At 53.2% G+C, this 27,093-nt stretch overlaps 1 protein-coding gene and 1 non-coding gene across 2 annotated transcripts; both read left to right on the top strand.

Moving 5' to 3' along the window:
* ep400 (E1A binding protein p400) lies at positions 1–25,733 on the top strand. The gene is made up of 53 exons (XM_067231187.1): positions 1–106; positions 1,114–2,460; positions 2,593–2,700; positions 2,899–2,983; positions 5,222–5,598; positions 5,703–5,996; positions 6,387–6,572; positions 6,668–6,808; positions 6,913–6,991; positions 7,094–7,140; positions 7,248–7,308; positions 7,426–7,515; positions 7,633–7,752; positions 7,865–8,055; positions 8,645–8,822; positions 8,954–9,090; positions 9,189–9,358; positions 9,478–9,652; positions 9,782–9,918; positions 10,251–10,437; positions 10,952–11,121; positions 11,225–11,403; positions 12,059–12,340; positions 13,660–13,833; positions 14,560–14,706; positions 14,845–14,936; positions 15,148–15,437; positions 15,572–15,774; positions 15,917–16,086; positions 16,765–16,961; positions 17,059–17,170; positions 17,321–17,599; positions 17,756–17,830; positions 17,942–18,076; positions 18,156–18,200; positions 18,285–18,438; positions 18,771–19,003; positions 19,571–19,744; positions 20,128–20,175; positions 20,289–20,425; positions 20,557–20,613; positions 20,709–20,787; positions 20,954–21,130; positions 21,251–21,296; positions 21,395–21,501; positions 21,695–21,881; positions 21,990–22,117; positions 22,778–22,957; positions 23,080–23,236; positions 23,415–23,551; positions 23,682–23,843; positions 23,971–24,048; positions 24,208–25,733. The coding sequence occupies exons 2-53, from the start codon at positions 1,135–1,137 to the stop codon at positions 24,502–24,504; spliced, it is 9,177 nt and encodes a 3,058-aa protein (XP_067087288.1). The 5' UTR covers positions 1–106; positions 1,114–1,134; the 3' UTR covers positions 24,505–25,733.
* Positions 16,229–16,358, top strand: LOC136938325 (small nucleolar RNA SNORA49). The gene has a single exon (XR_010875263.1). It is a non-coding gene; the product is annotated as a small nucleolar RNA SNORA49 (small nucleolar RNA).
* Positions 25,734–27,093: the final 1,360 nt, after the last annotated feature.

The raw sequence follows: 27,093 nt of genomic DNA on the forward strand, positions 1-27,093 counted from the left end.
TCAAAACATTGAATTGATGTAATATCTTGCAGTATCAGAAAAACCTTGAATATGAGTTTTTGAAGATAGCGTGTTCGTTGATGAGACAGCTGTATTTTCATCCACTGTGAGTAGGTACGCAATTGTTGTGCATGTAATAATATTAGCTAGCTATTTATTTACCAAGCACTGCAGGCCTTAACATAGCTAGAGCTAGCTTGCTAAAGGTAGCTAGACTACTCTTTACAACTAAACTGTTAACAGTGGTTATGTATCTCATGTGATGAATATTGGAAAACTAGAAACTAAATTAATAGAAAGGTGTATAGTAAAAAATAACACTAGACGCGTTTTGATCCGTAATAGATGCCGAGTCGATACGAATAGCTAGCTAGGCTAGCTAAACAAGCACCCGTATATTGCTAGCCTAAGCTAGACTACCACGCTCTTGTCAGCGAGCTAGTTCATTGTATTTAATTGTTTGCTAGATAGGCTAGCTACACAAGAAATAAATGCAGTGTTGCAATAAACAGTGCTGGTTATCATGCTAATTACGATATGTAAGTAACTTTAGCTAATAACAAAATTATTGTATGTTTCGTGTGTATCTAGCTAGTGTACCTTGACTTATGTACTGTACTGGGCTGTCAAATTCTACTTGGGTTAGTGTAGCTAATTGTTGGAATGGAACGGATTCCGCTTGTGCGCCACAGTGAAACAAATGTCGTTGTAATCAAATTTAATAATTTAGCTAGCCAGTGACTTTATGGAGAATTTGAAATTAGTATTGGGAGATGCATGAAACATACGCATTTCATTGAGTTGAAGCCGCAGCGTTCTGCTTCTCAACGGTACTGTATGCATCAGGAGTAAGACCTAGCCCATCTTCGTAAACAATAACATCAGTAGTTTGCCATGTTTACACCCATTTGTCTCCATATTCGGCCTTTATGAAACCTTTAGACAAAGTAATCTTTGCATTTTGATGGTAGGGGGAATTCAATCAAACATTTGGAAATTATTTTGATTTATTAGTTAGGGTTAGGGTTAGTTTACCCTAACTGTTATTTTGTCCATGTGATGCTGGTGTGTAGTATTGTCAACTGTAATTTGACATCTGCACCTTGTCTACAGGTACTGCTTTTAAATAACGCAATGCACCATGGAAGTGGATCACAGAATGTGCAGCGTCAAGTTCAGAGATCCAAGTCTGAAGCAGATGACCAGCAGCAGAACCTGGCAACCCAGCAGCAGAACCTGGCAACCCAGCAGCAAGCAACAGTCAACCACCCTCAATCCCCTGTGACCACCATCACCTCTGCAGCCAGTCCCTCAGCCCCACAGTCCCCCAACTACCAGATAATCATGAGCCGAAGCCCCGTCACTGGGCAGAACATGAACATCACCTTACAAAATGTGGGTCAAATGGTTACCGGCAACCAACAGATCACTCTGACCCCTGTGCCCATCCAGAACCCCGCCTCTCCTGGCTTTCAGCACACAACCCAACAGTGGAGGTTTGAACATGCCACATCTCCTTTAATCCAGGTCACCTCACCCCTGCCCCAGCCCATGCAACCCCAAAGCCCCACCCAGCAAAGCCCGGGCCCCCTCCAGGGCGTGCAACGGCCAGGGGCCCCAGGAACAGGTCTGGGCGTGTGCGGACAGAGTCCAACCAGATTCGTCGACCCTGGCATGTTGATGAGACAAATGAGTTTAGGGAGCCCGACTGTAAGTAGTCATTTTGTTTACCAAGATGGCACAGGGCTGACCCAGATTACACCCGGCACTCCCGGCCAGGCCCAGCTGGCCTCCCCCGGCATCCCAGGCTCTGTGCGGGAGCGGAGGCTGTCCCAGCCTCACTCGCAGACCGGAGGCACCATCCATCACCTGGGGCCGCAGAGTCCGGTGGCCAGCGGCACGTCTCTGCCCACGCTGGGAAGCCCAGGACACATCACCACATCTAACCTACCTCCTCAGATCAGCAGTATCATCCAGGGGCAGCTGGCGCGCCCCATGATATACGAGAAGATGGCCCAAGGTGGGGGTGCTGGGATCGGAGCAGCCGCTAATGCCACTTTCAGCATGCCCTCCTCCATTCCCCCGTCCAGCCCGTCTCTCACCAACCCTTCCCAAGGCATCCCCAACACTCCTCTCAGCCCTACCGGCATGTCCATGGGCTCCGTCAAGAAGCAAACGCCCAAAAAGCTGGAGGAAATAGCCCCCTCGAGCCCGGAAGTGGCCCAGCTGAGGAAGCAATGCCTGGAGCACCACGCGAAGAAGATGGAGGGGCTGAAGGAGGTGTTCAAAGACTACCTTATCGAGCTGTTCTTCCTTCAGCACCTCCAGGGGAACATGATGGACTTTTTGGCCTTCAAGAAGAAGCCTTCTGTGCCGCTCTTCACTTATCTGAGGCAGAACGACTTGGACCTTGAGGATGAGGAGGAAGAGGAGGAGCAGTCTGAGGTCATTAACGACGAGGTGGGCAGTTGTTAGTTTTTTTTATGTCTATGAAAAAAATTCTAAACAGAGAAACTGCCATTAGCTCTGTTTTCAGAATCGCAGTGAAAACCGTCTGTGTGTGAATGTAATTCAAATCTGTGTCGATCCCAGGTCAAGGTTGTCACCGGGAAGGATGGACAGGCGGGAACGCCGGTCGCCATAGCAACGCAGCTCCCGCCCAACGTTTCGGCGGCGTTCTCCACCCAGCAGCAGTTGCAGGTGAAGAGCAGTGAAAGGGGGGGGGGGGGGGGGGGGGGGCTCTCCTGAACACAAGCCCGTTCACAGAGGGAATGCGTCTCGCACACTATGGCCACCGTTTTAATCTTCTTTTTTTTTGCGATCCAAACTGAAACGTTCACGTTGAGATATCTGGTGTGAAGGGTCATCATGCTAACCTCTAGAGTGCATCTCTACCAGGGTCACCCCGGAGGAGCTGCTGGTACCATGACCAACCCAGGCGACATGGAGGCTTTTAAGAGGCAGCAGGCCATGGCACAAGCAGGTAGGGCCTCCAGAACCCCCCCTCCCGTCTCTCTTCAGTTTGGGCTCCCCCTCCTTTTCTTTCTTCCTTTTTCTGTTTGTTCGTTTTTTTTTTTGGTTTCTTCCCTCAAATTGCTTCTGCTTCTAGATATTTGGCACCTTCTACTAGCGCTGTTTGTAGAGGTCCTAACCCGCGGAAGGAGAAGTGTGGGTCTGTACGTCAGAGCGTCATCGTCGCTGTCTGTGTACGCAGTGTTTAGTTTCTTTGTAGTTTTTTTTTCCTTTTTTTTTTTTGCGTTATGAGGGTATTGTGTGTTTTGAATCCCAGATCAGGCTAAGAGGTCCCGGATTGACGTTGGTCGCCATGGGCTGATTTTCCAGCATCCTGGTGTAGCCAATTTAGGATCGCCTGGCGTTCCTCTCCAGCAGCTTATGCCGACTGCGCAAGGTAGGAGTGCCACTACCAAGGCAGTACTCTGTTCTGTTCGATGCTGCTGGACGTGAACCAATCAACAAACAAACTCGCCAAAAAAACAAAAAATCCAATCCAACATTGAATGTCTCCAACAAAACTTCCAAGCAGCATCAACAAACTCGATCTTCATCCATCATTCGGATACTTCAGCAGGCCTAAGGAAGTTCAGGGTTAGCTTCTGCCAGCGCCCTATCGTTCTGTCACAAGGGAGGATGAGGAAGAGGAGAACCAAGTCTTGAAGAAGAGTAGCCTCACTAGGAAGATGCCATGTCCTTATGATTTGTCTTTTATGTTGGCCGTTGATCATCCGTCTCCATCCATCTCTTCCTTTTCTGAAGTTTGTTCCTCAAATCATTTTTTGGATGGACTTCCCTGTACCGGCGGAGCTTTGGCTAATTCGGAAGCGGAAAACGGGAAGTGGGAAAGACCGGGAAAAAAATGATCTCTCTTCAGTGGGATGTGTTTTGGCTTGTTAAATGGCTCCTTTTTGCATTACTACTTTTTTTTAATTTCTCATCGGCATCCCTCCTTCATCTCTCTCTCCCAGCCCGCTGTCTCAACAGAATGCACCTTCGCCAACATCTCCACCTCCTCAGTTCCGTCCAGTCCATCGAGAGTCTTGTCTTTTCCATCGCTCATCTTCTGTTGGTCTCTCCATCCGTGTCCATGGCATACCGTTCTGACTTGGGCTCTCTCCCTCAGCCGTGGCTGGAGGGCGGGCCGTGCTGGAGGAGGTGCGGCCCCGTCACGGGTGGTGTTTTTGGGGGGGGGCGCGTGTGTTGGGGGTGTGTGTCAGGGCCAGGTGTTGGTGTCGACAGGGAGGTAAGACAGCCGCTGCTTCAGTGTGCCCAGCTCCGCTCAGGCCTGCCGCCTGCTAGACGCCCCCCCCCCCCCCCCGTGTGTCCCCTGCTCTCTCCTGTGCTTTGCTATGTTCTGTACCGCCCACCAAAAGTCCAGGCATTTGAAATGCCAGCGTTTCCGGCCAGAGTGACATCGCTTCATGCATGCTGAACATGTGACGTTTTTGTGATCGTGATTGTCCAGTTCCTTTTTTTTTTCTGACCTGTTTGTTTCTTTTATTCATTCCTTCTCTATCCCTCTCCCAAACTTCCTAAACCCTTAATGCATGACCCAAGTTTTACCGTTTTAATCACATTCTCTCTTTACAGATAATGTTTTGGTTTGCATTACCTGAAGTAGTATTTCATTTGACAGACATGTAGAAGATCATATTGATTTCTTCTGTAATCATTGTGCTGTATGATTTCATTATGTTCCACTCTTCCTCAGCAGTAAGAGGTAGTTCATGCTGCTGCTGGTATATACAGCACATCCAGGTCACAAGGCCATAGCAAGGTTCTGGGGAGCTCATCCTGGAAATTGATATTTAAAAAAACATCCAAATCACAAGTTTAAATTATATAACATAGACCACAAAGTAGATCTATATTGAATGCAGTGGGAGGGGGAAAAAACTACCTTCGACCTGCCGAGCAGTCTTCTGGTATTCCACGCAGGTAAATGTTAGAATAGAGGTTCCTTTGGAGGTTTCTGTCTATCCCCCTTTTAGAGCTCACTCGAACTTCAGGCACCAGCCCAACCATGGCTGCTTCAGTTCAGGGATTTTAATTCGTATTTTTTCTATACATTTTTCATTCAAGCAAGAATGGCCTAGACTTTGTTGCAAGCACCAGAGAGCCTGATCAACTCCCTCCCACACACACACTCCCATCCTCTCCGCACCTCTCCTTTGGTTTTTCCCTTGACTCGGTTCCTGTGCCGCAGGTGGGATGCCTCCGAACCCCCAGGCGGTCCAGATCCCTGGCCAGAAGCAGACCCAGCAGCAGTACGACCCGTCCAAAGGGCCCCCGGTGCAGAACGCCGCCAGCCTGCACACCCCTCCCCCCCAGCTGCCAGGCCGAATGCCCCAGGGCATCCTCCCCATGGGGGGTCTGCCCCTGGCACTCTCCCAGCAGTCCCAGCTGGTGGATAACCCCGGCCAGGCGGCCGCCCAGGTCAAGGTGCAGGGGGCGGTCGGCGCCCCCGTGAACCCCCACGCCCAGCTCCAGGCCCAGCTCCAGCAGCAGATGCAGTCGGCCCTCCACCCTCAGATGCAGGCTGGGCAGCTGCAGCAGGTCCAGCCCATGATGCAGGCAGGACACGCGCTCAGTCCACACATGACCATTCAGAACAGTTTCAGCTTGTAGTTATGTCCTGTAGGTGTACACGTTCTCAACATCTGGGGTTCTTTCCCGCTTCTCCTCAGACCGTGGCCTTAGCACGTCCCGGAGCAGATGCGCTTCAAGCCGGTCAGAGAATGATGAACAACTCCATCTCCTCACTGTCCCCCTCCGCCCTGGGGGCCAGCAACTCCCTCCCGTCCCCCCACACGGCGGGCCCCCTGCGCCCCCCCGGCTCCAGCGTAAGCCCGGCCACGCAGTCCAAGCTGGCGGGGCCCAACGGCACGTCGGCGGTCAAACTGGGGGGCTTTGGCCAGGGCTCGGGCATGCAGTCCTCACAGGAGAACTCCCAGGATAAACAGGTGGAGCAGGCCAAACTGGTGAGGAAGAGCGGGCTCACGTGGACACAGAAAGGACCAGAGGGTTGTCGGGTCGAGATCAGAGGGTTGTCGGGTCGAGATCAGAGGGTTGTCGGGTCGAGATCAGAGGGTTGTCGGGTTGAGATCAGAGGGTTGTCAGGTCGAGATCAGAGGGTTGTCAGGTCGAGATCAGAGGGTTGTCAGGTTGAGATCAGAGGGTTGTCAGGTTGAGATCAGAGGGTTGTTAGGTCGAGATCAGAGGGTTGTCAGGTTGAGATCAGAAGGTTGTTCGGTCGAGATCAGAGGGTTGTCAGGTTGAGATCAGAGGGTTGTTAGGTTGAGATCAGAGGGTTGTTAGGTTGAGATCACTCCTCACGTTCATGCTGTCCGTGTTCCTCTCCGCCCACACAGGAGTCCCAGGTGCATCAGCGCATCTCAGAGCTGAGGAAGGAGGGTCAGTGGTCGGCCAGCAGGCTGCCCAAACTCATGGAGGCTTCGCGGCCCAAGTCCCACTGGGACTACCTGCTGGAGGAGATGCGCTGGATGGCTGCAGACTTCGCTCAGGAGAGGAGGTGGAAGGAGGCTGCTGCTAAGAAGGTATGGTGGCGCTGGTGCCTTGTGTACTTGGTGTTGACGGCACCCGGAGTCTTGTCTCCTTGACATTTATTGGCATTTCCCCCCGCCCCCTTCAGCTGGTTCGTACTTGTGCCCGTTACCATGACGAGCAGAAGAAGATGGAGGAGAGGTCCAAGAAGGAGGAGGAGTCCCACCTTCGTCAGATCGCCAGCAGCATAGCCCAGGAGGTGGACTTCTTCTGGTCCAACATTGAGCAGGTGTGAGATCGGTCTGGACGCCTCGAGGTTCTGTCCAACAAAACATCAACGTCAGTCAGATTACCCTAAGCCGTGCCCAATTCTCCTTGTGTGGTTTCTTTCAGGTCGTCGAAATCAAACTCCAGTTTGAGATTTATAACAAAAGACTGAAAACCCTGAGCCTGCAGAGAGCTTCAAGCAAGGGTGAGCTTTCTCACTTCTGTCCAGAGAATCTGCTTCTGGGAATTCCCCTCATATTGATCTATGAGCTTCATACAAAATATTTGCTTATCCCTCGTATTACAGGACAGGGTGCTCTGACGACAGTGGAGAATGCAGAAAAAGAAAAAGAGGTAGGCGCTACTTGGAAACAAGCGACTTAATCGGGACATAAGGGCGATAATGATATGCCATGATCTTTCAAATGCATCATTTCATCGTTGCATATTTTCACATTTAGCAGGAACCCAGCGTCTCAACCAGGAAGAGAAAATCCAGCACGTCATTGGTTGAAGAAGAACGTATGTAATCCAGAGGCCCCCCCCCCCATGTCATGTGGGTGTTTCTGTCCTACAGTTGTGTTGTGTGTGTGTGTGTGTGACCGTGCGGTTGTGTGTGTGTGTCTTTGTTCCTCCCAGCGCTGGATGAGGAGAGCACCATAGCAGAGCAGGAGGCCATGGAGGTGGAAGCCGACCAGAAGAAGGAGCTGGCAGAACTGGCTAAAGATGGTTCGTTACGGCACCAAACACAAAAAAACAGTTGTTGGATGACATTCCTATGGGAGTCTCTCCCCGTCTTAGTCTCACCTCTGTGTGTGTGTGTGTGTGTGTGTGTCTGCTTCTCAGCTGAGATGCCCCTGGATGCTCTGGTGAAGCAGTATGCCGGGGCGTACGCCGACAGCTTTGACTGGCCTCAGCCCAGCCCTCGGAGTGAGGACGAGGACGAGGACAAGGAGGAATCTGAAGGTACCCCAAAAAAACATCCCCTCATAATTGTTTCCATCTGTGCCTTGCTGGCAAGACAATGAGTTGTGTTGGAGCAAGTGTTTCAGTGTTGCCTGGTTTCCTGGTCTCTCAGTGACGGAGACCCCTCTGGGAAGCCCCCACGAGGCCGTGCTGATCGACTCGGTGCTCAGCGTGGACCAGCACAGTGCTGCAGACAAGCCCAGCTCGCCCGGTGCCGACGGGAAACCCAAGAGGGACATAGCAGAGGTGGCGGCGGCCACCGACCTCATCCTGCCCAAGGGCAGTGCCAGGACTACCTCAGCTGTGAGTCAGCCTGTCCTCACACACTGGGTCACAGGGGAGTCAGCCTGTCCTCACACACTGGGTCACAGCAAGTCAGCCTGTCCTCACACACTGGGTCACAGCGAGTCAGCCTGTCCTCACACACTGGGTCACAGGGGAGTCAGCCTGTCCTCACACACTGGGTCACAGGGGAGTCAGCCTGTCCTCACACACTGGGTCACAGGGGAGTCAGCATGTCCTCACACACTGGGTCACAGCGAGTCAGCATGTCCTCACACACTGGGTCACAGCAAGTCAGCCTGTCCTCACACACTGGGTCACAGCAAGTCAGCCTGTCCTCACACACTGGGTCACAGCAAGTCAGCCTGTCCTCACACACTGGGTCACAGGGGAGTCAGCCTGTCCTCACACACTGGGTCACAGGGGAGTCAGCCTGTCCTCACACACTGGGTCACGGTTCCATAACAGGGAGGACGATAGGGAATATTATGGATGAGGAGGGAATCAAGTATAAAATGATGAGTCAGTCCACTTCTGTTGCCTTGGATATTATGAATATTATGTGATTATATTTTTCTAATGCAGAGGGTGTGTTTGTTTTGCATTCCAGGTCCGCTGCCAGGCTCCTGTCCTGCTGCATGGCTCCCTGCGGGAGTACCAGCAGATCGGAGTGGACTGGCTGGCTAGCCTTCACAAGAAGAACCTCAACGGTATCCTGGCAGATGAGACGGGCCTTGGCAAGACGGTTCAGACCGTGGCCTACATGGCTCACTTGGCTGGGGAGGAGGGTGAGCAACATGGCCGTCCACAGGGCGGGCACGGCCCTTAGCTGGGGCAGGGTGTGGGACTCTGGTTGCTTGTGTGCCAAGCTTCGATATGAAGACGGGTCTTTGAATCTCTCGTGTTGCTTTTCCTCTAGGAATCTGGGGACCCCACCTGGTGGTGGTGAGGACCTGCAAGATCCTGAGCTGGGAGATGGAGTTCAAACGATGGTGTCCCGGTCTGAAGATCCTCCTGTACCTTGGCAACCGACGGGAACGCCGAGCCAAGAGAACGGTAACTAGGGGGGGTCTCCAGGGTTCCCCACGCACGCCTGCTGGTAAGCGTGGTCGTGGGGAACCCGGTGTGAACTCTTGTTGTTGTTGTGTCGTCAGGGTTGGGCGGAGGCCAACAGCTTCCACGTGTGCGTGACGTCCTACAAGCTGCTGCTGAAGGACCAGAGCCACTTCCTGCGGAGGAGGTGGAAGCACCTGGTCCTGGACGAGGTGCAGCTCATCAAGAACATGTCCGAGAAACACTGGGAGACCGTCTTCGCCCTCAAGAGGTGAGACGCGCTCGCGGGAACTCCCCTCTGTCCGGAACGCAGAGATGTCCGAAAGATCAGGGCTTTGTGAGAAAGCATTCGCGGAAGTTGACGGTTGTTGTTTTTGTGTGACTTTTCAGCCAGCAGAGGATCCTCCTCATCAACACACCACTGCAGAACACCCTGAAGGAGCTGTGGACCATGATCCACTTCCTGCTGCCTGGAATCACACGGGCCTACTCCGACTTCCCTGTGAAACCAGGCACCGACCAGAACCAGGACTACTGCCACAAACTGGTCATCCGCCTGCACAGGGTAGGTGGAAAGCCCCACAACCCATCCTGGGGTGTGTTGACGATCTCCGGCGGCCGTTTGGAAAGCCTGGTGTGTTTTCTCAGCTGTCTAGTCCTACTCAGGTCCGGCTCTCCTCCGTTTGCTCCTCAGATGATCCAGCCCTTCATCCTGAGGCGCTCCAAGAGGGACGTGGAGAAGCAGCTGCCCAAGAAGTACGAACACATCCTGAAGTGTCGTCTGTCCGGCCGGCAGAAGAACATGTACGAGGACATCCTCATCCAGCCAGGGTCAGTCACTCCCCTGACCGCATCCCCACCCCCTTCTCTCTCCTCTCATCCCCCCCCCCCCCCCCCCCTCTCTCTCTCTCTCTCTCTCTCTCTCTCTCTCTCTCTCTCTCTCTCTCTCTCTCTCTCTCTCTCTCTCTCTCTCTCTCTCTCTCTCTCTCTCTCTCTCTCTCTCTCTCTCTCTCTCTCTCAGCGCCACCCTTGAGCAACACAGCACACAGTACTTATTTGTATTAGTCAGTTCGAACTCATGCATTAGTCACACGCCCTTGCTAATGTTGTTTCCCCCGTTCTGTTACTCATGCGTTTGCTCTCTGCTCTCCGTCGCCCCCTAGAGCCCAGGAGGCGTTGAAGACGGGCCACTTTGTGAGTGTCCTGCAGGTGTTGATGCAGCTGCAGCGGGTGTGTAACCACCCTGACCTGGTGACCCCCAGGGAGACCAGCAGCTCCTACGTCTGCTCCGCTCTGCAGTACCACACGCCCTCGCTGGTGCTGGGAGCCCTGCAGGACGACCCCTGGAAGGTAGGGCACACACACACACACACACACATACACATACATACACACACACACACACACACACACATACACATACACACACACACACACACACATACACACACACACACACACACACACATACACACACACACACATACACACACATACACACACACACACATACACACACATACACATACACACACATACACACACACACACATACACACACATACACACACACACATACACATACACACACATACACACACACACACATACACACACATACACATACACACACATACACACACACACACATACACACACATACACACACACACACACACATACACACACATATACACACACACACACACAGTGGCACTCAGGAAGTTTCTCACTCACAGCCATTTTGACCGTTCAGGTTTTTGTGTGAAATGAAAAAAAAAACAAAAAAACATTGCTTCTAAAAATGTATTTCCATCTGATCTCACTGATCTCAACCATTCGAACTCCTTCTACCTCCTCCTAGACTGTGGACCTGTCCCTGTTTGACCTGATCAGCAACGAGCGCCGTCTGACCCGCCACGAGGCGGAGAACGTGCTGCCCAAGCTGAAGGTGACCCGCCAGCTCATCGAGGAGATCCACAGCAGCCCGGACCCCCCGGCCAGGCCCAAGCCCTGCAAGATCAAACCCATGAGGTCTGGACGGAGACCACACACAACACAAACAACCTCCTGCTTGGTGGTAAGACATGCGAAGGGGGAACGATCGACGGGTCTGATTCTGGGATGTGATCGGCAGGTTGTTCCAGCCGGTGCAGTACGGCACCAAGCCAGAGGGCCGTCTGGTCCTCATCACCAGCCCGTCTCCCACTCCTCCCACCGCCACCCCCACCATCACGGCCCCTGCTGCGTCCACACAGCCGGCCCAGGCCAGGGGCAAGTCCCCCGTCACCACCACCAGCACCAGCAGCTCCCAGGGTAAGAACACATCTGTCAGAGGCTCGTCCCCCCTCCACTAGGGGGCGCCGTTGCCTTGAGGATCGCAAATCCGGGACGTAAAGATCTCCTTTTAAGCCTGAGGAGCTTCGAGTGTGTGTGTGTGTGTGTGTGTGTGTGTGTGTGTGTGTGTGTGTGTGTGTGTGTGTGTGTGTGTGTGTGTGTGTGTGTGTGTGTGTGTGTGTGTGTGTGTGTGTGTGTGTGTGTGTGTGTGTGTGTGTGTGTGTGTGTGTGTGTGTGTGTGTGTGTGCCGTTTTAAAGCCCGTAACATCAGCCTTACTGTTTTGTGAGGCATGTGTGATATTTAATTTTTATTTTAGTTGGTTTACTCTAACATTTTGTGTGTCATTACTACCATGGCATTTTCAAATGTGTTTTTGCATGGGAAAGTGCACCATATTGATGTGCACCATATTCAAAAACTAAAAAGGTTGAATCCATATTTATAAGCCTTAGGTTTAGCCTGGCACCCGTTGACTGGAAGCCTTGACTACAAATTCTCCCGATATTGACGTGATGATAGCCCTGTAAGCCAGCCAGTCCCACATCATGCAGAAGGACAACCTCACTGAAGCAGAGCTATGTACGTGTTGTCTAACAGTAAGACCCCCATCCCAAACCCCCTTGTCCCTTACAGCGTCTGGAGGGGCTGTTCAGAAAGCCCACAGCAGCACTCCAGCCATCACCACCTCTACATCCCCTGCTGTAGCCCCCTATGGGAGCTCCGCCGCTAGGCAGCATGTGGTGGGGGCTGCCCCTGGGGCTCCGGCCCAGGCGGCGCTGGGCTCCGTGGCCCAGGTCCCCCTGCCCGGCTCGGCTCAGGGGCCCAGGCCGGCCTTAGCCCCCAGCCAGGCCCTCCAGCCCAGCCTGCTGCCCCAGAGGCTGGTTCTAACATCCCAGGCCCAGGCACGGCTGCCTAGTAAGTCAGTGGCCTCCTCCCCTCCTCCCTGCTCCTCTGCAGCAGGAAGTGCTGCTCTGAACGCAGGGCTTTTATAGGACGCTGCTGATGTGTACTTGGGGCTTGGCTTTAACTAAACAGTTTGGGGGGGGGGGGGGTGGCATTTAAAAACAACTAAATGGGCAAAGCATTAATGTCAAATTTACATTTCAATTTTATATATAATTTTCAAAAGCTATGTAAGCCTAATTGATATTGGTGATGTATTCAGTGAGACTATTCTTTGAAATATTTTTTTGGGATTCACAACCTTTTATAATGCCTAGCTATGGCCTCGGTAATTCAAATATTTCACATAATTCAATTTTTTCTCTTATTAAAACTGTAAGCTGTTGACTGAGTAAACCAAAGGCCCAGTGCTTTCCAGTCTGAACGAGCACATCAGCAGCTTGTCCACTGACCCAGTCTTCCTCAGTTTGGCTCTCTGTAGACTTGCATGTCCACATCGAATGCTGCCCTGACCCACCACACTCAACCATTTTAACCTGTCTAAACACCGCCCAATGCACCCCCAACCCCATCCAAAATTGGTTTCTCCCATTTTACTAATCTTGTGTGTTTTTTTTGTGTCAGCCTACCTGTGCAAGATGAGATCCCCAAAGCGTTTTGGGATCCTCTTTGCACAGGGGATGTTGTTCCTGTGTTTTTTGTTGTTGCTGTTGTTTGTGAGTGTGTGGGGGGGGGGGGGTGCGGGTGCACTCTGCTCTGTGTGTGGAGTTGGTTCCTCACACATGGTGGTTCTCAGACGGCTCTCTGCCTCCCCGTGCGAACACGCAAACCTTTTCAACAGCACCTTCACGTCACCATGGATACCGTTTCACGATTAAGCGGGGAAATTGACGCCACCCCTCCAGTCGTCTTATCGTTTCGCTAGTTTATTTATGCGTTGACTTTCATTTAAAAAGAGAAATGTGGTCGTTTGAGGATGAATATTTGTCATTCTGAGTCTACCTTGCGTCTCTGGCTGAAGTGGGGATGGTGTTGAAAAGGCCCAGTTAAGTGCAAACCGGCTTTAACTGAATACATAGTCTGTTTGTTCCAGGATGTGTGTCTCCTGAAGACCGCTCTGTTCAGGTTTCTTCCCCCCTCAGGGTTGAGCTGCTGTGAAGGACCTGTCCACTTATTAACCCACCTTGGTTCTGCATGGTCACTCTTTAGTTTCACCCTTTTAACTAACTGAAAAACCGCTGGGTCTTTTGAGAAACATAAAAAAAAAAAACATTTTGGAGCAGTTATTTAACTAGAGGTGTGTGTGTGTGTGCTCTTCCATCCTACTGAAGGTGGAGATGTGGTGAAGATCGCCCAGCTGGCCTCCATAGCGGGCAACCAGACCCGGGTGTCCCAGCCTGAGACCCCCGTCACCCTGCAGTTCCAGGGCAACAAGTTCACCCTGTCCCCCAGCCAGCTGCGTCAGCTGACCGCGGGCCAGCCCTTGCAGCTCCAAGGTACACTCGGTAAAGTACAGCCTGCATACATACTCTCTCCTCCTTCTTCCTCTGTTTTTTCCAGCCAGACTCGTGTCTGTGTGCTGTTTATGTCAGAAATATTAACCCATCAAGCATTGCACAGTCAGTCGGTGAGGAAGTTAAGAAAGCTTTCTTACTTGCGACCGGCCCACAAGGACACTAAAACATCACACGCCATGGTGCTACAAAGTTTGTCCACTAGCATGCTGTGCTAGCTAACCTTTTAAACGAAACCGCTCTTCACAGTCATTGGTTCATACAACTGTCACATGGCTCTCCTTTGATTGGCTCCCTTGCATAGACCTTGCGCGCGTCTTTGTGTGTGTGCGCTCTCTGACCCCTCCAAGCTTGACCATATGATTAACTTATTTTATGGCCTCTCCAGTAACATAGTGGTCAGCCCAGGTCACCTTGTTTACATAAGCCCAGTGTTACCCAGAGTTCACATTTGGGGGTAGGCCTCTCTTTGCACACTGAACACAGTATCATTCTTATACAGGATAAAAGGTTACATCTTCAACTTTTATGACAGTTTAACATCTTGAGTATATATTTCTCAGTCACTTTCAACATAGAATTTCTCCCTTTCCAATTTGATGTTTTTTCTCTCCCAATTTATTTGAATATGACCTCCTGAAAACCCAATTTGAGACCCATTCAGTAATTGTCCAAGTAGCTGTTTAATTGTTCCTGTGTTGTGTCTGTGTGATGCAGGCAACATCCTGCAGATCGTGTCGGCCCCCGGCCAGCAGATCCTCCGGCCGCAGGGCTCCATGGTGATGCAGACCGTACCCCCGGCTGTGCCCAACTCCTCCTCCGCCCCCGGCACCCCTCCCCCCGCCCCCCCCTCGGCTCAGCCAGGTGAGCGCCGGTCTCACCTGCACACCCCCCTGCGCTCCTGCTTGCACGGGTCGCGCTTCGCTGCTCCTTCTGACCTTCTAACACTGACCTGTTCTCTCCATCTCTCTCCTTTTTGTTTCTCTCTCTTTCTCCTCTAAGGTCCAGGGGTTAACTCCAACTCCACCACGACCAGCACTCCCAGTGGCAGCTCCAAGCCTGCTCCCGCTGCGGCAGGTCCGGCCGCCCCACAGGTGAGAGTCTGGCTCTTGGCCAACCGTCCCTGTCACCAGAGTGATTTAGAACGAGGCCCGGCTTTGTCTCACGGCCCTCCCTCCCTCCCTCTCTCTCTACCTCTCCCTCTCTCTCTCCCTCCCTCCCTCCCTCTCTCTCTACCTCCCTCCCCTCCCCTCCCTCCCTCCCTCTCTCTCTCTCTCTCTCTCTCTCTCTCTCTCTCTCCCTCAGGAGTCGTCGGAGGAGAGGAGCCGCCACGTGGAGGAGCGTCTCGCCCGTCTGTTCAGCGCTAACGAGCGGCGCTGTGGGAGGGGCGTCCTGTACGGGGCCGACCTGCTCCAGGCCTGCTGCGTGGCCCCGGGGGCCCCCCACTCGGCCCTCACCGCCGGGGGCTGGAGGTGGGTGGGCAGGGAGAGCTGCCACCGGGCCCAGAGGACCTGCGTCGCCACCACCACCCACCTCCAGTCCGCTCTCCTCTCCACCTCTGATCGCCTGGAGGCTGGGAGGAGCTTAGTCCAGAGGTGCTTATCAAGTCTCAAGTTCATTCACGCTTTGACCCGTATCAAACATCTCACTTCCGTTAGAAGTCCAACAAAAACACCATCCGTATGTGAAGTGGGTCAACACCTCCCTCTCACTTTGATGGTCTTTCTAGGTTATCCTGTGTGGTGCCGGCCGCTGTTGCTCCTCCCCCTCAAATGTACGCGGCCAATCCCCCGGCTCCTTACAGCTTGGAGCACAAGGCCCTGGTCCGCAGGCTCGTGGAGGCCGCCGCCCCCCACAGCTCTGAGATCCACCAGCTGACCTGTGGCCCCCTCCTCCAGTTCCCAGACCTCCAGCTCATGCAGATGGACTCAGGTGAGCCAGTCAGGCCCGTCCTGTAACAGAACAATGCCACAAAAGTTGGCAAACGAGAGTTCAATCGAGCCTCAAGTAATTTCCAGAACTTTGTATCCACTCAAATGTGTTTTTTTTTTTTTTATTGTTTTTTCTCCTAAAGGTAAACTGGAGGCTCTGGCAATTTTGCTTCAAAAGCTGAGGTCAGAGAATCGGCGCGTGCTCATCTTCACCCAGATGGTGAAGATGCTGGACATCCTGGAGGCCTTCCTGGACCACCGGCAGCTCACCTACGTCCGCGTGGACGAGAGCCTGACCCTGGAGGAACGCCAGGTAGACTCCCCCTCCCTATCTGCACCCACCAGCTGGTCCTGGTCTAGTTAGTGTTCAGTAGGCCTTGTTTAGTGTGTTACAATACAGCCTGATTGTTGCAGTTGACTCCCTCCCACAGCGCTAGCAGCCTTCCCAATGTCTGTCTCCCCATCTAACACCGGCAGCTCCCAGTTCAGTGCAGTGTTCTGGCTCTCCACGGGGACAGAGCACCGAGCTCTCTTCCCTCTCTGCTGGATGCTGTTCCTGCCAGGGCCTTCAGAGACGCTCACATTTGACTGCTCCAGATTCGGCCGTTGCTAGAACTTTCCTTCTTTGATCACTGCTAACTGGCACTCGTTTTCTGCCCTGGCTTGACTTCTCTGATCTAACCAACATCTGCATTTGTTTTTGACCTCTCCTTCCTTCTCTCTCTCTCTCTCTGTCGGCGATCTGTGAGTGAACTGTACTGGAGGATATCTGTAATCATTTAAGCTATGTAGCGCAATTATACACCTGGTTTTGAGTTGGACACAAGCGATAGCACACATAAGTGGCATGTTTATTGTTCATACAAGAGTTTGAGGTTAGAGTGGATGTTTCCTGGCCACTCCAACTGACTAGTTGGCCAGGATAGAGGCCTTTTCTTTCTGCTCTGTTCCTGACTCCCTCCCCCCCCCACCCCTCTCTGGTTCCCCTCAGGAGAACATGAAAGCGTTTAACAGGAACCGCCAAGTGTTCTGCAGCATCCTGACCAACCGCTGTTGCTCGGCGGTGGGCACCGTGTTTGACGCCGACACCATCATCTTCTACGACACGGACCTCAACCCCAGCATGGACACCCGCACCCAGGAGTGGTGCGACAAGATCGGGCGCTCCAAGGACGTGCACATCTACAGGTGACGCGCTCGCTAACCCTCTCGGGTCCAGCTCGTCCCACACCGCGTCCTGTCTGGGGCGCAGGGAACCCCTAACTCATTCTCTCCTCCCTCCCAGACTGGAGAGCGGGAACTCCATAGAGGAGAAGCTTCTGAAGAACGGCACCAAGGACCTGATCAGAGAGGTGGCCGCCCAGGGCACCGACTACACCCTGGCTTTCCTCACACAGGTGGGACATCCAACCCAATCAGTATTTGGAGTTTCGATTTGTGGGGGTTTCACGAGCGCGCCCAATGCCAGTCTCCCATTCTGGCACCATGGGCTCAATCAAATCCCCAAGAGATGTTCCTCAACCCTGCTGTGTTTCGCTCTCCCCCAGATGACCATTCAGGACCTGTTTGAGGTGGAGGCGGGCTCGGGGGAGAAGGTGGAGGAGTTTGTGGTGCTGCACCAGGAGCCGTCCCCCTCCGAGGCCATCTCCCCGCGCGTGGCCCGGCCCTACATCCAGGCCCTCAGCAGCATCAGCCTGGACGCCCCCCCTGCGGAGGAGCAGGGGGGCCAGGGGGGTCCGGAGGCCCCCGGGGAGGAGCTGGAGAAGGAGGCGTCGGTCAAAGACGATCCCTCGCAGATAGAGGAGCTCAATGCTGTCATGTGCCAGGTAACCAAACCACTACAAAGTGTCTCACTTAGTAATGACTTTACTTGACTTACATTATTTACTGGAAGGCTAATATTTTCTAAGCAAATATTGTCTAAGTTCTTCTTAGACAGCAGTACTATTTCCTCACTATTTTCCTCCCTCTCTCTTCCCCAGCTCACGCCCATAGAGAAGTACGCCCTACATTACCTGGAGTACCTCCACGTCGGTGACGATGAAAGTCTTCTCAAGGTGAGGAGGTCACAAAGCCAACCCAACACAAAAAGGTCTCAAAACTCTTTTAACAAACCCCCAAAAACATCTGGATTTCTGCTCCCTTTCCCCCCCGACTCCATTCCCCAGGAGCGCCTGGACTGGGTGAAGCGGGGCTGGGAGATGAAGCACCTCAAGAAGCTCAAATGTGAGGAGGAGGAGAGGCTGCTGGTGGAGGGAGAGGTGGACCTGTTCACCTACACCAGGGAGGATGCCTACAACATGGTAGGCCGGGGAGTCAACAGCGGTCTGCTTTATTCACTTCCAAGCACAAATCTCTAAACCATCGTGCCTCTATCAACAGGAGTACGTGTTCGACGCGGAGGATGGCCAGACAGAGATCATGCCGGTAAGCTCATCTATATTTAGCAGGCATATACATGTGTGTATGAGGTGTAGGACACGTGTTCTGACGTGTGTTTGGCGTGTGCAGCTCTGGACGCCGCCCACCCCGCCCCAGGACGACAATGACATCTACATCGACTCGGTCATCTGCCTGATGTACGACTCGGCCCCCATGCCCGAGTCCAAACTCCCTCCGGTCTACGTCCGCAAGGAGCACAAGAGGCTGAAGATGGACCCGTCAGGTGAGCCGTCGTCTCCTCCTCCTCCTGGTTCAGTTCCTGGTTGTGGTGGCGCGGTGTGTCCTGGGGGTCAGACGGCTGAGCGGTTAGGGAATCGGGCTATTAATCAAAAAGTTGCCGGTTCGATTCCCAGCCGTTCGAAATGACGTTGTGTCCTTGGGCAAGGCACTTCACCCTACTTGCCTCGGAGGGGAATGTCCCTGTACTTCCTGTAAGTCGCTCTGGATAAGAGCGTCTGCTAAATGACTACATGTAAATGTGTCCTCACGCCGGAGTGTTGTGTGTGTGTGTGTGTGTGTGTGTGTGTGTGTGTGTGTGTGTGTGTGTGTGAGCAGCAGGCAGGAAGAAGAAGAAGGGCCATGGGGAGACGGTGGTGCCGCCGCGCTCCCTCTTCGAGAAGGCCAGCATGCTCAAGGTCCGCCGCGAGGGCAAGGACCAGAAGAAGACTTTCTCCCTCAAGCAGCAGGCGCCCTTCGCCAAGCCCCTGCCCTCATTGGTCAAGCCGGCCATGGAGGCGGGCCAGGACAACCCGGAGTGGCTAATCAGTGAGGACTGGGCCCTGCTACAGGTACCGCCTCCTAGTCATGTGATCTCTGTATGCAAAGGATACCATCACATAGTATGTGATAGTATTTAATGGTAGTTAATATGTAGACGTGGTATAGATACAAACAGACTGAATTTGCAGAGTGATGAGAAGTTTATTAGTAGTAACCTAATTAGATTACCTAGTAATGTAACTAGGTTACATTACTAGGTACTAGTAATGTAGATGTAGTATAATATAGTTAGGTAGTAACTATTTAGTTATCCAGTATAGTAAATGAGTTTTAACGTAATTAGGTAGTTGCTTACGATAGTATAGTGTGCGAGTAGTGTATTGGTGGTTACTGTCTTTTATTTTATATAGCTCTGCCAGTATTTTGTTGTACATTTTTCTACATTTGACCATTTTGTTTATCATGTTTACTGTTTGCACCTGCCCACCAAAGTAAATTCCTTGTTTGTGAACACTTACTCGGCGATGAAACACATTTCTGATTCTGTGTGTCAGTATAGTGTGTGGGTGGTGACTGTGTCTTCTGTCGCTCTGGATAAGAGCGTCTGCTAAATGACTAAATGTTCTGTGTGTCAGGCTGTCAAGCAGCTCCTGGAGCTCCCTCTGAACTTGACCATCGTGTCTCCCGCCCACACGCCCAACTGGGACCTGGTCAGCGACGTGGTCAACTCCTGCAGCCGCATCTACCGCTCGCCAAAGCAGTGCCGCAACCGCTACGAGAACGTCATCATCCCCCGGGAGGAGGGCAAGGTGAGGGTGACGGGGGGCGGGGGGTGACGGGGGGGAGGGGGGCCGGGGGGGGGAGGGGGGCCGACGGGTGACGGGGGGGCCGGGGGGTGACGGGGGCCGGGGGGTGACGGTGAACCACGCCACGTTCCTTACAGAACCGCAGGGTCACACGCTGGCGTTGGTGCGGCTAACCCTACTGCTGTTTGTTGTTGTTTACTAGCTGGTGTACAAGGCTAACCCTACTGCTGTTTGTTGTTGTTTACTAGCTGGTGTACGAGGCTAACCCTACTGCTGTTTGTTGTTGTTTACTAGCTGGTGTACGAGGCTAACCCTACTGCTGTTTGTTGTTGTTTACTAGCTGGTGTACAAGGCTAACCCTACTGCTGTTTGTTGTTGTTTACTAGCTGGTGTACGAGGCCAACCCCAAGAAGAAGACTAAGAGCATCTACAAGGTAAGCCGGCATTCGGCGTTGTTGATGAGGTGAATCGCTTTGTGTAACTGTGGCCGTGACGTGTTGGCATGGTGCCGACAGCTCTGTTGACGTTGGTCTCCTCCTCCTCCCAGTCGAAGAACAGCCGTCCCCTGAGGACCTGTCAGATCTACACCCAGGACGACAACGCCACCCACTTCCAGCTCTACAACAGCCGCTTTGAGCTCATGAAGATCATCGCCAGCAAGAGGAGTCCTCCCATCAAACCTCTGTATGTAATAGGTTACCTCTACCACCCCCACTCCCCTTCTTTAAAAAAATAACACAGCTATCAACTTAAAACTCTCGCCGTTTCAAAATACTTAAGTGCGTGTGGGATCGTTCTCTGCCCTCTCGTCACAGTTTGGGAATGAACCCCTTCCAGAAGAACCCCAAACACGCGTCCGTCCTCGCAGAAAGGTGAGAAAGCGTTCCGCGCCTTGTCGCCAATGATGCTCTCAGTCAAATGTGCCTCCAGGACTCTAAACGTGTGAACTCCTCCTGGTGTTTCACAGCGGGATCAGCTACGACAAGCCCCTCCCTCCCATCCAGGTGGCCTCGCAGAGAGCAGACAGGATTGCCAAGGAGAAGAAGGTGTGTGTGTGTGTGTGCACGATTTTGGACCACGTTGAAGGGGTTCCCTCGGCTCTTTTGTTGTATGAGCTGCCGTCACGGAATGCAGTAGGTCTGTCAGATGTGGTCATGTCCGTGCTCCGTTCACTAAGCTGAAACATGTGGTGTTTGCGTGTGTGTCGTCAAGGCCCTAGCAGAGCAACAGAGGACCCAGCAGTTGGCCCAGCAGCAGCAGGCCGGAGCTCCCCAGGCGGCGGCCCAGGTCCAGGTGCAGGTCCAGGCCCCCAGCGTAGCCCTGGCCCCGGGGGTCCCACAGGCCCCCACCGTGGCCGGGGTGGCTGCTGTGCCCAACACGGCCGTCCTGGTGAGCAGGAGGAAACGGCCCCCCACCCCCCCCTCGCTCAGATTGCAGCCGGTTTTCATTTCTGTCTCGTGAGAGGAAATGGAGGATGGTGTTTCTCATGAGTTTCTTGTGTTTTTTCAGGCGGGGGCGATCAAGAACGCTCCTGTCGGCACGACCATCCAAGGGGGTAGGTTTTCATTTCATGTACTTAGGGGGGAGAAAAAATGTATAGATATTTTCTTTTTGAATTTCTATCTAAATTGTTTCCTTTTTGTTCCCTTCAAGCCACCATAGGGGGGAATGTGATTGTGAACACTGTTCCTGGAGTTTCTCCAAGTCCCTTCCAGGCCAACAAGCGTCTGGCATCACCAGTCATCCCAGGCGCTCTCTCTGTAAGTCTGACTGTTTACCGCTGCTGTCGTAGCTCAGTGCAGCGTCCCACTGAGATGAAGGAGATCAAGCTCCTTTAATGTGTCCAACACACTGGAAACCACAGTCTCAAAACAGCTAGTCGTGTCCCTGAGGGAGCAGATGTATCGTGTCGTGCGGGGATCTCCGTCATCTCTCCTCCGTGTTTTTCCACAGACCGCTGGAACACCCGGGGCCCAGGTGGTCCAAACCCAGCAGAGGGCCGCGCCCGCCGAGGTGGTCGCCATAACGACAGGCCAGGGCATCAGGGCGGTTACCCCGGCGACGGGCTCGGCGGTGGTGTCCACCACCCTGAGCCCTGTCCAGTCTCAGGCCCGCCCCCTGGTCACTCAGGTCACTCCAGGTACTGCAGGCTCCTCCGCCAGGAACATGCTCTCTGAAAAGGTCCACTCGTATGGAGGTCTGACCGGCCCTATCTCTCCCTGTCCCCCCACCCCCCTCCTGTGCCCAGCCCCAGGCATGCACCTGGCCCAGGGGAAGCCCATCACCCCGACCCACCTGCACATGTTCCGCCAGCAGCACCAGATCCAGCAGCAGCAGGCAGCTTCCCCCCAGATCAAGGCTGTGGGGAAACCCCAGGTAGACCCACACACCCTGGATACACTACCTACCACACACCCTCGATACACTACCTACCACACACCCTCGATACACTACCTACCACACACCCTCGATACACTACCTACCACACACCCTGGATACACTACCTACCACACACCCTGGATACACTACCTACCACACACCCTGGATACACTACCTACCACACACCCTGGATACACTACCTACCACACACCCTGGATACACTACCTACCACACACCCTGGATACACTACCTACCACACACCCTGGATACACTACCTACCACACACCCTGGATACACTACCTACCACACACCCTGGATACACTACCTACCACACACCCTGGATACACTACCTACCACACACCCTGGATACACTACCTACCCCACACCCTCTATACCAGTGGTTCTTAACCCTGGTCCTCAGGGACCCCCTGTCCTGCATGTTTTAGGTGTTTCTTGGCTCCAACACACCTGATTCAAATGCACGTTCGTTACCAGACTCCTACAGAGCTCGATAACGAGACATTTATTTGAACCAGGTGTGCTGGAGCAGGGAAACATCGAAATCATGCAGGACAGGGGGTCCCTGAGGACCAGGGTTAAGAACCACTGCTCGATACACTAGTACTTACAATCACCCCCCCCCCCCCCGGTCTGCAGGAGCTGCTGAAGCTGCAGAAACAGAAGTTGCAGGTGGCGGCAGCCGTAGCAGGAGCTGGCCAGGTGGCTGGACAGGTCCAGCCCGCCCAGGCCAGCCCCCAGCTGGCCTCCGTGGCCACATCCAGGCCCGGCACCGTGCTGACCGGAGCCACCGTGGCCAACCTGCAGGTGGCCAGACTGGTGAGAGCCGCTGGGATGGGATGCTGCTCACCTGCGTGTCACTACACTGGGGAATGTTTGTAGTCTTTCCTGGTGTTGGCTTTGTTGAGGTGACTTTGTGTGTGTCTGTGTGTGTGGCCCAGACGCGGGTGCCCACTCAGGGTCAGATCCAGACGCAGGCAGCCCAGACCGCCCAGGTGACCCTCACCAAGCCCCCTGTCGTGTCTGTCCCCGCCGTGGTCTCCACCGCTGGCGTCACCGTAGCCGGCATCAGCGTGGCCATCGGGCAGCCTAAAACAGGTGGGCAAAACAAGCACTCCTAATGTCCTAATCCACTGTCGTTAGCCTTCACTTCCTCGATTTTTATTGGCAACACGCATTCTAGTATTCCTCTGCGAGTGTGTGTGTAAGGGAGTTGTTCCCCAGCCTATCCTTCCTCTGACCTGTCATATCTCCTCCTCTCCACCGGGGGCGGCAGGCGGGCCGGTGTTGACGCCCCCGTTCCCCCAGATGCAGGTGCAGAAGGTGCAGCAGCTGCTGCAGATGAAGCAGCAGGGAGCCCAGCAGCAGAAAGCAGCGCAGCCCCAGCAGGGCCCGGCCGCCGCCCAGCAGAAGGTAAGACTCAGCACTCAGCCCACCAGGGGGCCCTTGTTTTGGATCCAAAGCCCCCATCGTGAAAGCCACGGTAAGGACAAATGTTTAAAGGCAGCTTACGTTGACCCCCCCACCCCCCCCTCCCTCTCAGATGGGTCCCCAGCAGGTGACGGTGCAGGCGGCCTCGCCCGCCCTCCAGCAGCAGAAGGTCACCTACGCCACCACCACCCAGATCCAGCCGGGCATCAAGACCCAGTTCTTCACCACTCCCATCGCCCAGGGCCAGAAGCCCACGGGAGCCCAGCAGCTCCAGGTGAGAGCGCCGTCAGAAGTCCCCCTCGGCCCTGCTCCACAGAAGGGGCACGTAGGGTTGTGTCGAGGTATGGGGGGGAGGGGGGTTTGCGTGTTGGTGCTGATGGTCCTGTTTGGTCTGTCACCAGGTGGCTAAACTCCCCCAGATTGTGCAGCAGCAGCCCACCGTGGCCAACATCCAGCAGATCGTGTCCTCTCCACAGCAGGTAGGGAGACATGGAGGCACCACGGGAATCCAACCCTCACAACAGCTCACTACTTACAAACCACAAAAATCCAAAAGGCATTCGTCCTAGTCAACATACGCGATCGTATTGGTCTAACAGGTGGTGGTGTGCAGTTCTAACGTGTGTGTCCTGTGTTAGCTCCAGACCCAGACGGTGGCCCTGACCCAGGCCTCCCCCTCGGCCCCGGCCCAGGTCCAGATGTTCCCCGCGGGCGTCACCACCGCCCAGGTGATCCAGCAGAAGCTGCTCCAGGCCGCCGCCGCCTCCTCCTCTCAGATCCAGAGCCCTCCGGCCAACAGCCCGGCCCCCCAGGCCACGGCGCCCCCCGCTGCAGACGCCCCCCCTGCGCAGCAGCCCCCCGCCAAGGGCCAGGCTCGCTCCGGAGGAGCCCTCAGAGCCAAAACCCCAGCCAAGCCCAGTGGGGGCAGCAGCTAGGGAGGGGCAGCTCTGTTGGAGCCCCCCACCTTGTTGTCAGTGTAAATAGACTCCCGGAGGCAGGGCGTGCCGTCGCTAGGGAGCCAGTGTGGCTGAGTGTGACCCACAGCACCAGAGGTCGGCCCGTGTACAGCTCTGCTTCTTTCACAGTGTCCTCTTCTTAGCTCACCTGCAGTGTCAGCAGATCTCCCCCCCCCCCCTGGTTCGAAAGCTTCCCTCTGCACCAACGTGTCTGACTGCAAGAGCTGATGAAGTACAATTCATATCGTCATCTTGATGAATATATTCCCTTTTGCCGGGGGCGTATTGATTTGGTGTGTAGCTATTCTGGGGATTGAGCTGTCCTATAGAATGATGTTTAGTGTATCCATACTTTGTCCCCTGCCAACTCCCTCCCTCTCTCTCTCCCCCTCCCTCCCTCCCTCTCTCTCTCCCCCTCCCTCCCTCCCTCCCTCTCCCCCTCCCTCCCTCCCTCCCTCTCTCCCTCTCTCTCTCTCTGTCTCTCTCTCTGTCTCTCTCTCCCTCCCTCTCTCCCTCCCCCCATTTGATGTGATTCTTCTTCTTCTCCTGGTTCTCCCTTATGGTGTCTGTGACTTCCTTGTTGTTTCTAGACGTAGAGAATATCCCACTGGACCATTCTTCTCATGATAGTGATAGTGTAGTTGTGACTAGCTCCGCCAGTAGTACCGCTGTTGTCCACCAGAGGGGGCAGGGTCCCAAGCCCTCAGCTCATCCTAGCTAACTGTCATTTGTGAATCTCTTACTCACATCCATCCATCCATGACCTGAAGTATCAGTCATGCTTTATGTTCCTGACCCCCCAGTCTGATAACCTGTTGGGAGTGTCCAAAGGTAACTTATATTTGGCATAAGGTTTTGCCATTAAAACACAATCTTAAATAGAGATTGTCCGTGTTATAAACCACCACACACAACACAGTTTAAATATAGTTTAAATCAGTTGTTGTTTTTGTTGCCGTAAAATATTAAATGGAAATAATAATGCACGTTCCTTTAGTTATCATTGTTTTTTTTTATGTAACAAATACACTGTAAACATGTACTTTAGTATCTTGTGTTTTCTCATAAATTTGTCATTTTTTTTATTGATGTTGAAGAAAAAAAACCTGTAAATAACAATGGAAAAAGAAAACATTTGTACTTGTAAAGTAGTTGTGTTTTCATTGGATTTTTTCAGCCTAATTGTAATAAAGTGTTTTGTTTTTATACACAATCCTTGTCTTTTTTATTAATAAACCCTGATTTGGTCAATCGCTCCATCAGGACTTCATCTACCATGAATCTCCGACAATAAACTGAGACAAACACATCTTGATTGGGTGTGAAGGAAAGTGGGGGAAATGATGCCAATCTTCCTGAAGAGAAGCCTGCATAGCTGTATCCTTATGTAGCCTTCAGGCAGATAGTGTATATTTGTGGCGGCGCACCAGAGTAGAATCCCCTCTCAGCACTGTGTATTCCCTGAAGGCTGTCTAGCAGGCTGCTGACACCAGCAGATCTGTCAGAGCAGAGAAAATGCATTCAGACACAAGGACATAGTGAACAGAAGCGTGTGCATAAGCCCTGGAACATTCTCTCTGTAACCTTGGCCTTCATCAGCACAGCTGCCAGTCAACCTATCTATATCTATACATGTATATACTGTAAGTGTAAGAGGTATTCAGTTGTTGAGAGTGATTTTATGAGAGCGGTACGAACAAGGAGGGTGCATTTCCCAACTTCAACACCAGGGGGCAATGTGGTGCCAGGTAGATGTCACTACTACAGTTGCTGAGAGCCTCTTTAACAGTGATGGCTGGCCTACCTCGGATCAGAGCCACAGAGCCATCCTCTGCCTAGGATACTCTCCAGACCGCTGACATTTCCCATGTGCATATGTCCTATCCCCCTCCCCGGCCTCTTCACTCTCCTCTGTCCCTGCGTGGCTCATGTGCTCTTTCAGCAGAATGAGTGTAACAAGGTAGGTGAGGTGGAACAGGGACAGATGGACTGGCTGGGCTGACTGGAGCCTTCTCCCCGGCCCTACACTACCCCGGAGGGATCCACAGGGCCGTGATTAGTCCTCGTCGACGTGCAGCTCGGAGTGTAGCTGTGGTTTGAGGGGTCGTTTTTTTCCCCATCGTGTCATCAATGCGTGTTTGTGTCTTGTGATTTCTGGTGTTTAGAGACAGATGACAATATTTTTTCAGAGTGAGATGACGTATTGAGGGGATGGATGTAAAGAGGGCCAACAGAACGCTGGAGAACCCTATAGTTCCGCTTCGGTTAAGCTCTCTCGCGTGTGTGCGCTCTGTATGTCGCTTCGCTTACTAGACGGTCTCAAAAGACCTTCATAGTTCTCCTCGCCTTTTGATTTGTGACCATGACATCACAACCAGGAAAACCTCCAACAGGTGCTAATGAATGTGAAGCAGGGGAGAGATTTACAGGTTCTGCACCGAGCCAAAACAGAGGCAGCAGTGAGGGATTTTTACGGGTCTGATGTAAACATTAAGAGCAGGAAACCTCCTAGATCCATAACGCCTGAGAGCTTTTGATGCCGGGGGAGGGGAGAACTGACCCCAAAGG

The sequence above is a fragment of the Osmerus mordax genome, chromosome 28, assembly GCF_038355195.1.
Source record: "Osmerus mordax isolate fOsmMor3 chromosome 28, fOsmMor3.pri, whole genome shotgun sequence".
NCBI lineage: Eukaryota > Metazoa > Chordata > Actinopteri > Osmeriformes > Osmeridae > Osmerus > Osmerus mordax.

Excerpts from the sequence above, each read along its gene's own strand:
- ep400 (XM_067231187.1), top strand. The coding sequence starts at position 1,135 with ATGCACCATGGAAGTGGATCACAGAATGTGCAGCGTCAAGTTCAGAGA. Across the intron at positions 7,309-7,425 it reads GTCATTGGTTGAAGAAGAAC|CGCTGGATGAGGAGAGCACC; the intron begins GTATGTAATCCA and ends TGTTCCTCCCAG. Across the intron at positions 15,775-15,916 it reads GCTCATGCAGATGGACTCAG|GTAAACTGGAGGCTCTGGCA; the intron begins GTGAGCCAGTCA and ends TTTCTCCTAAAG.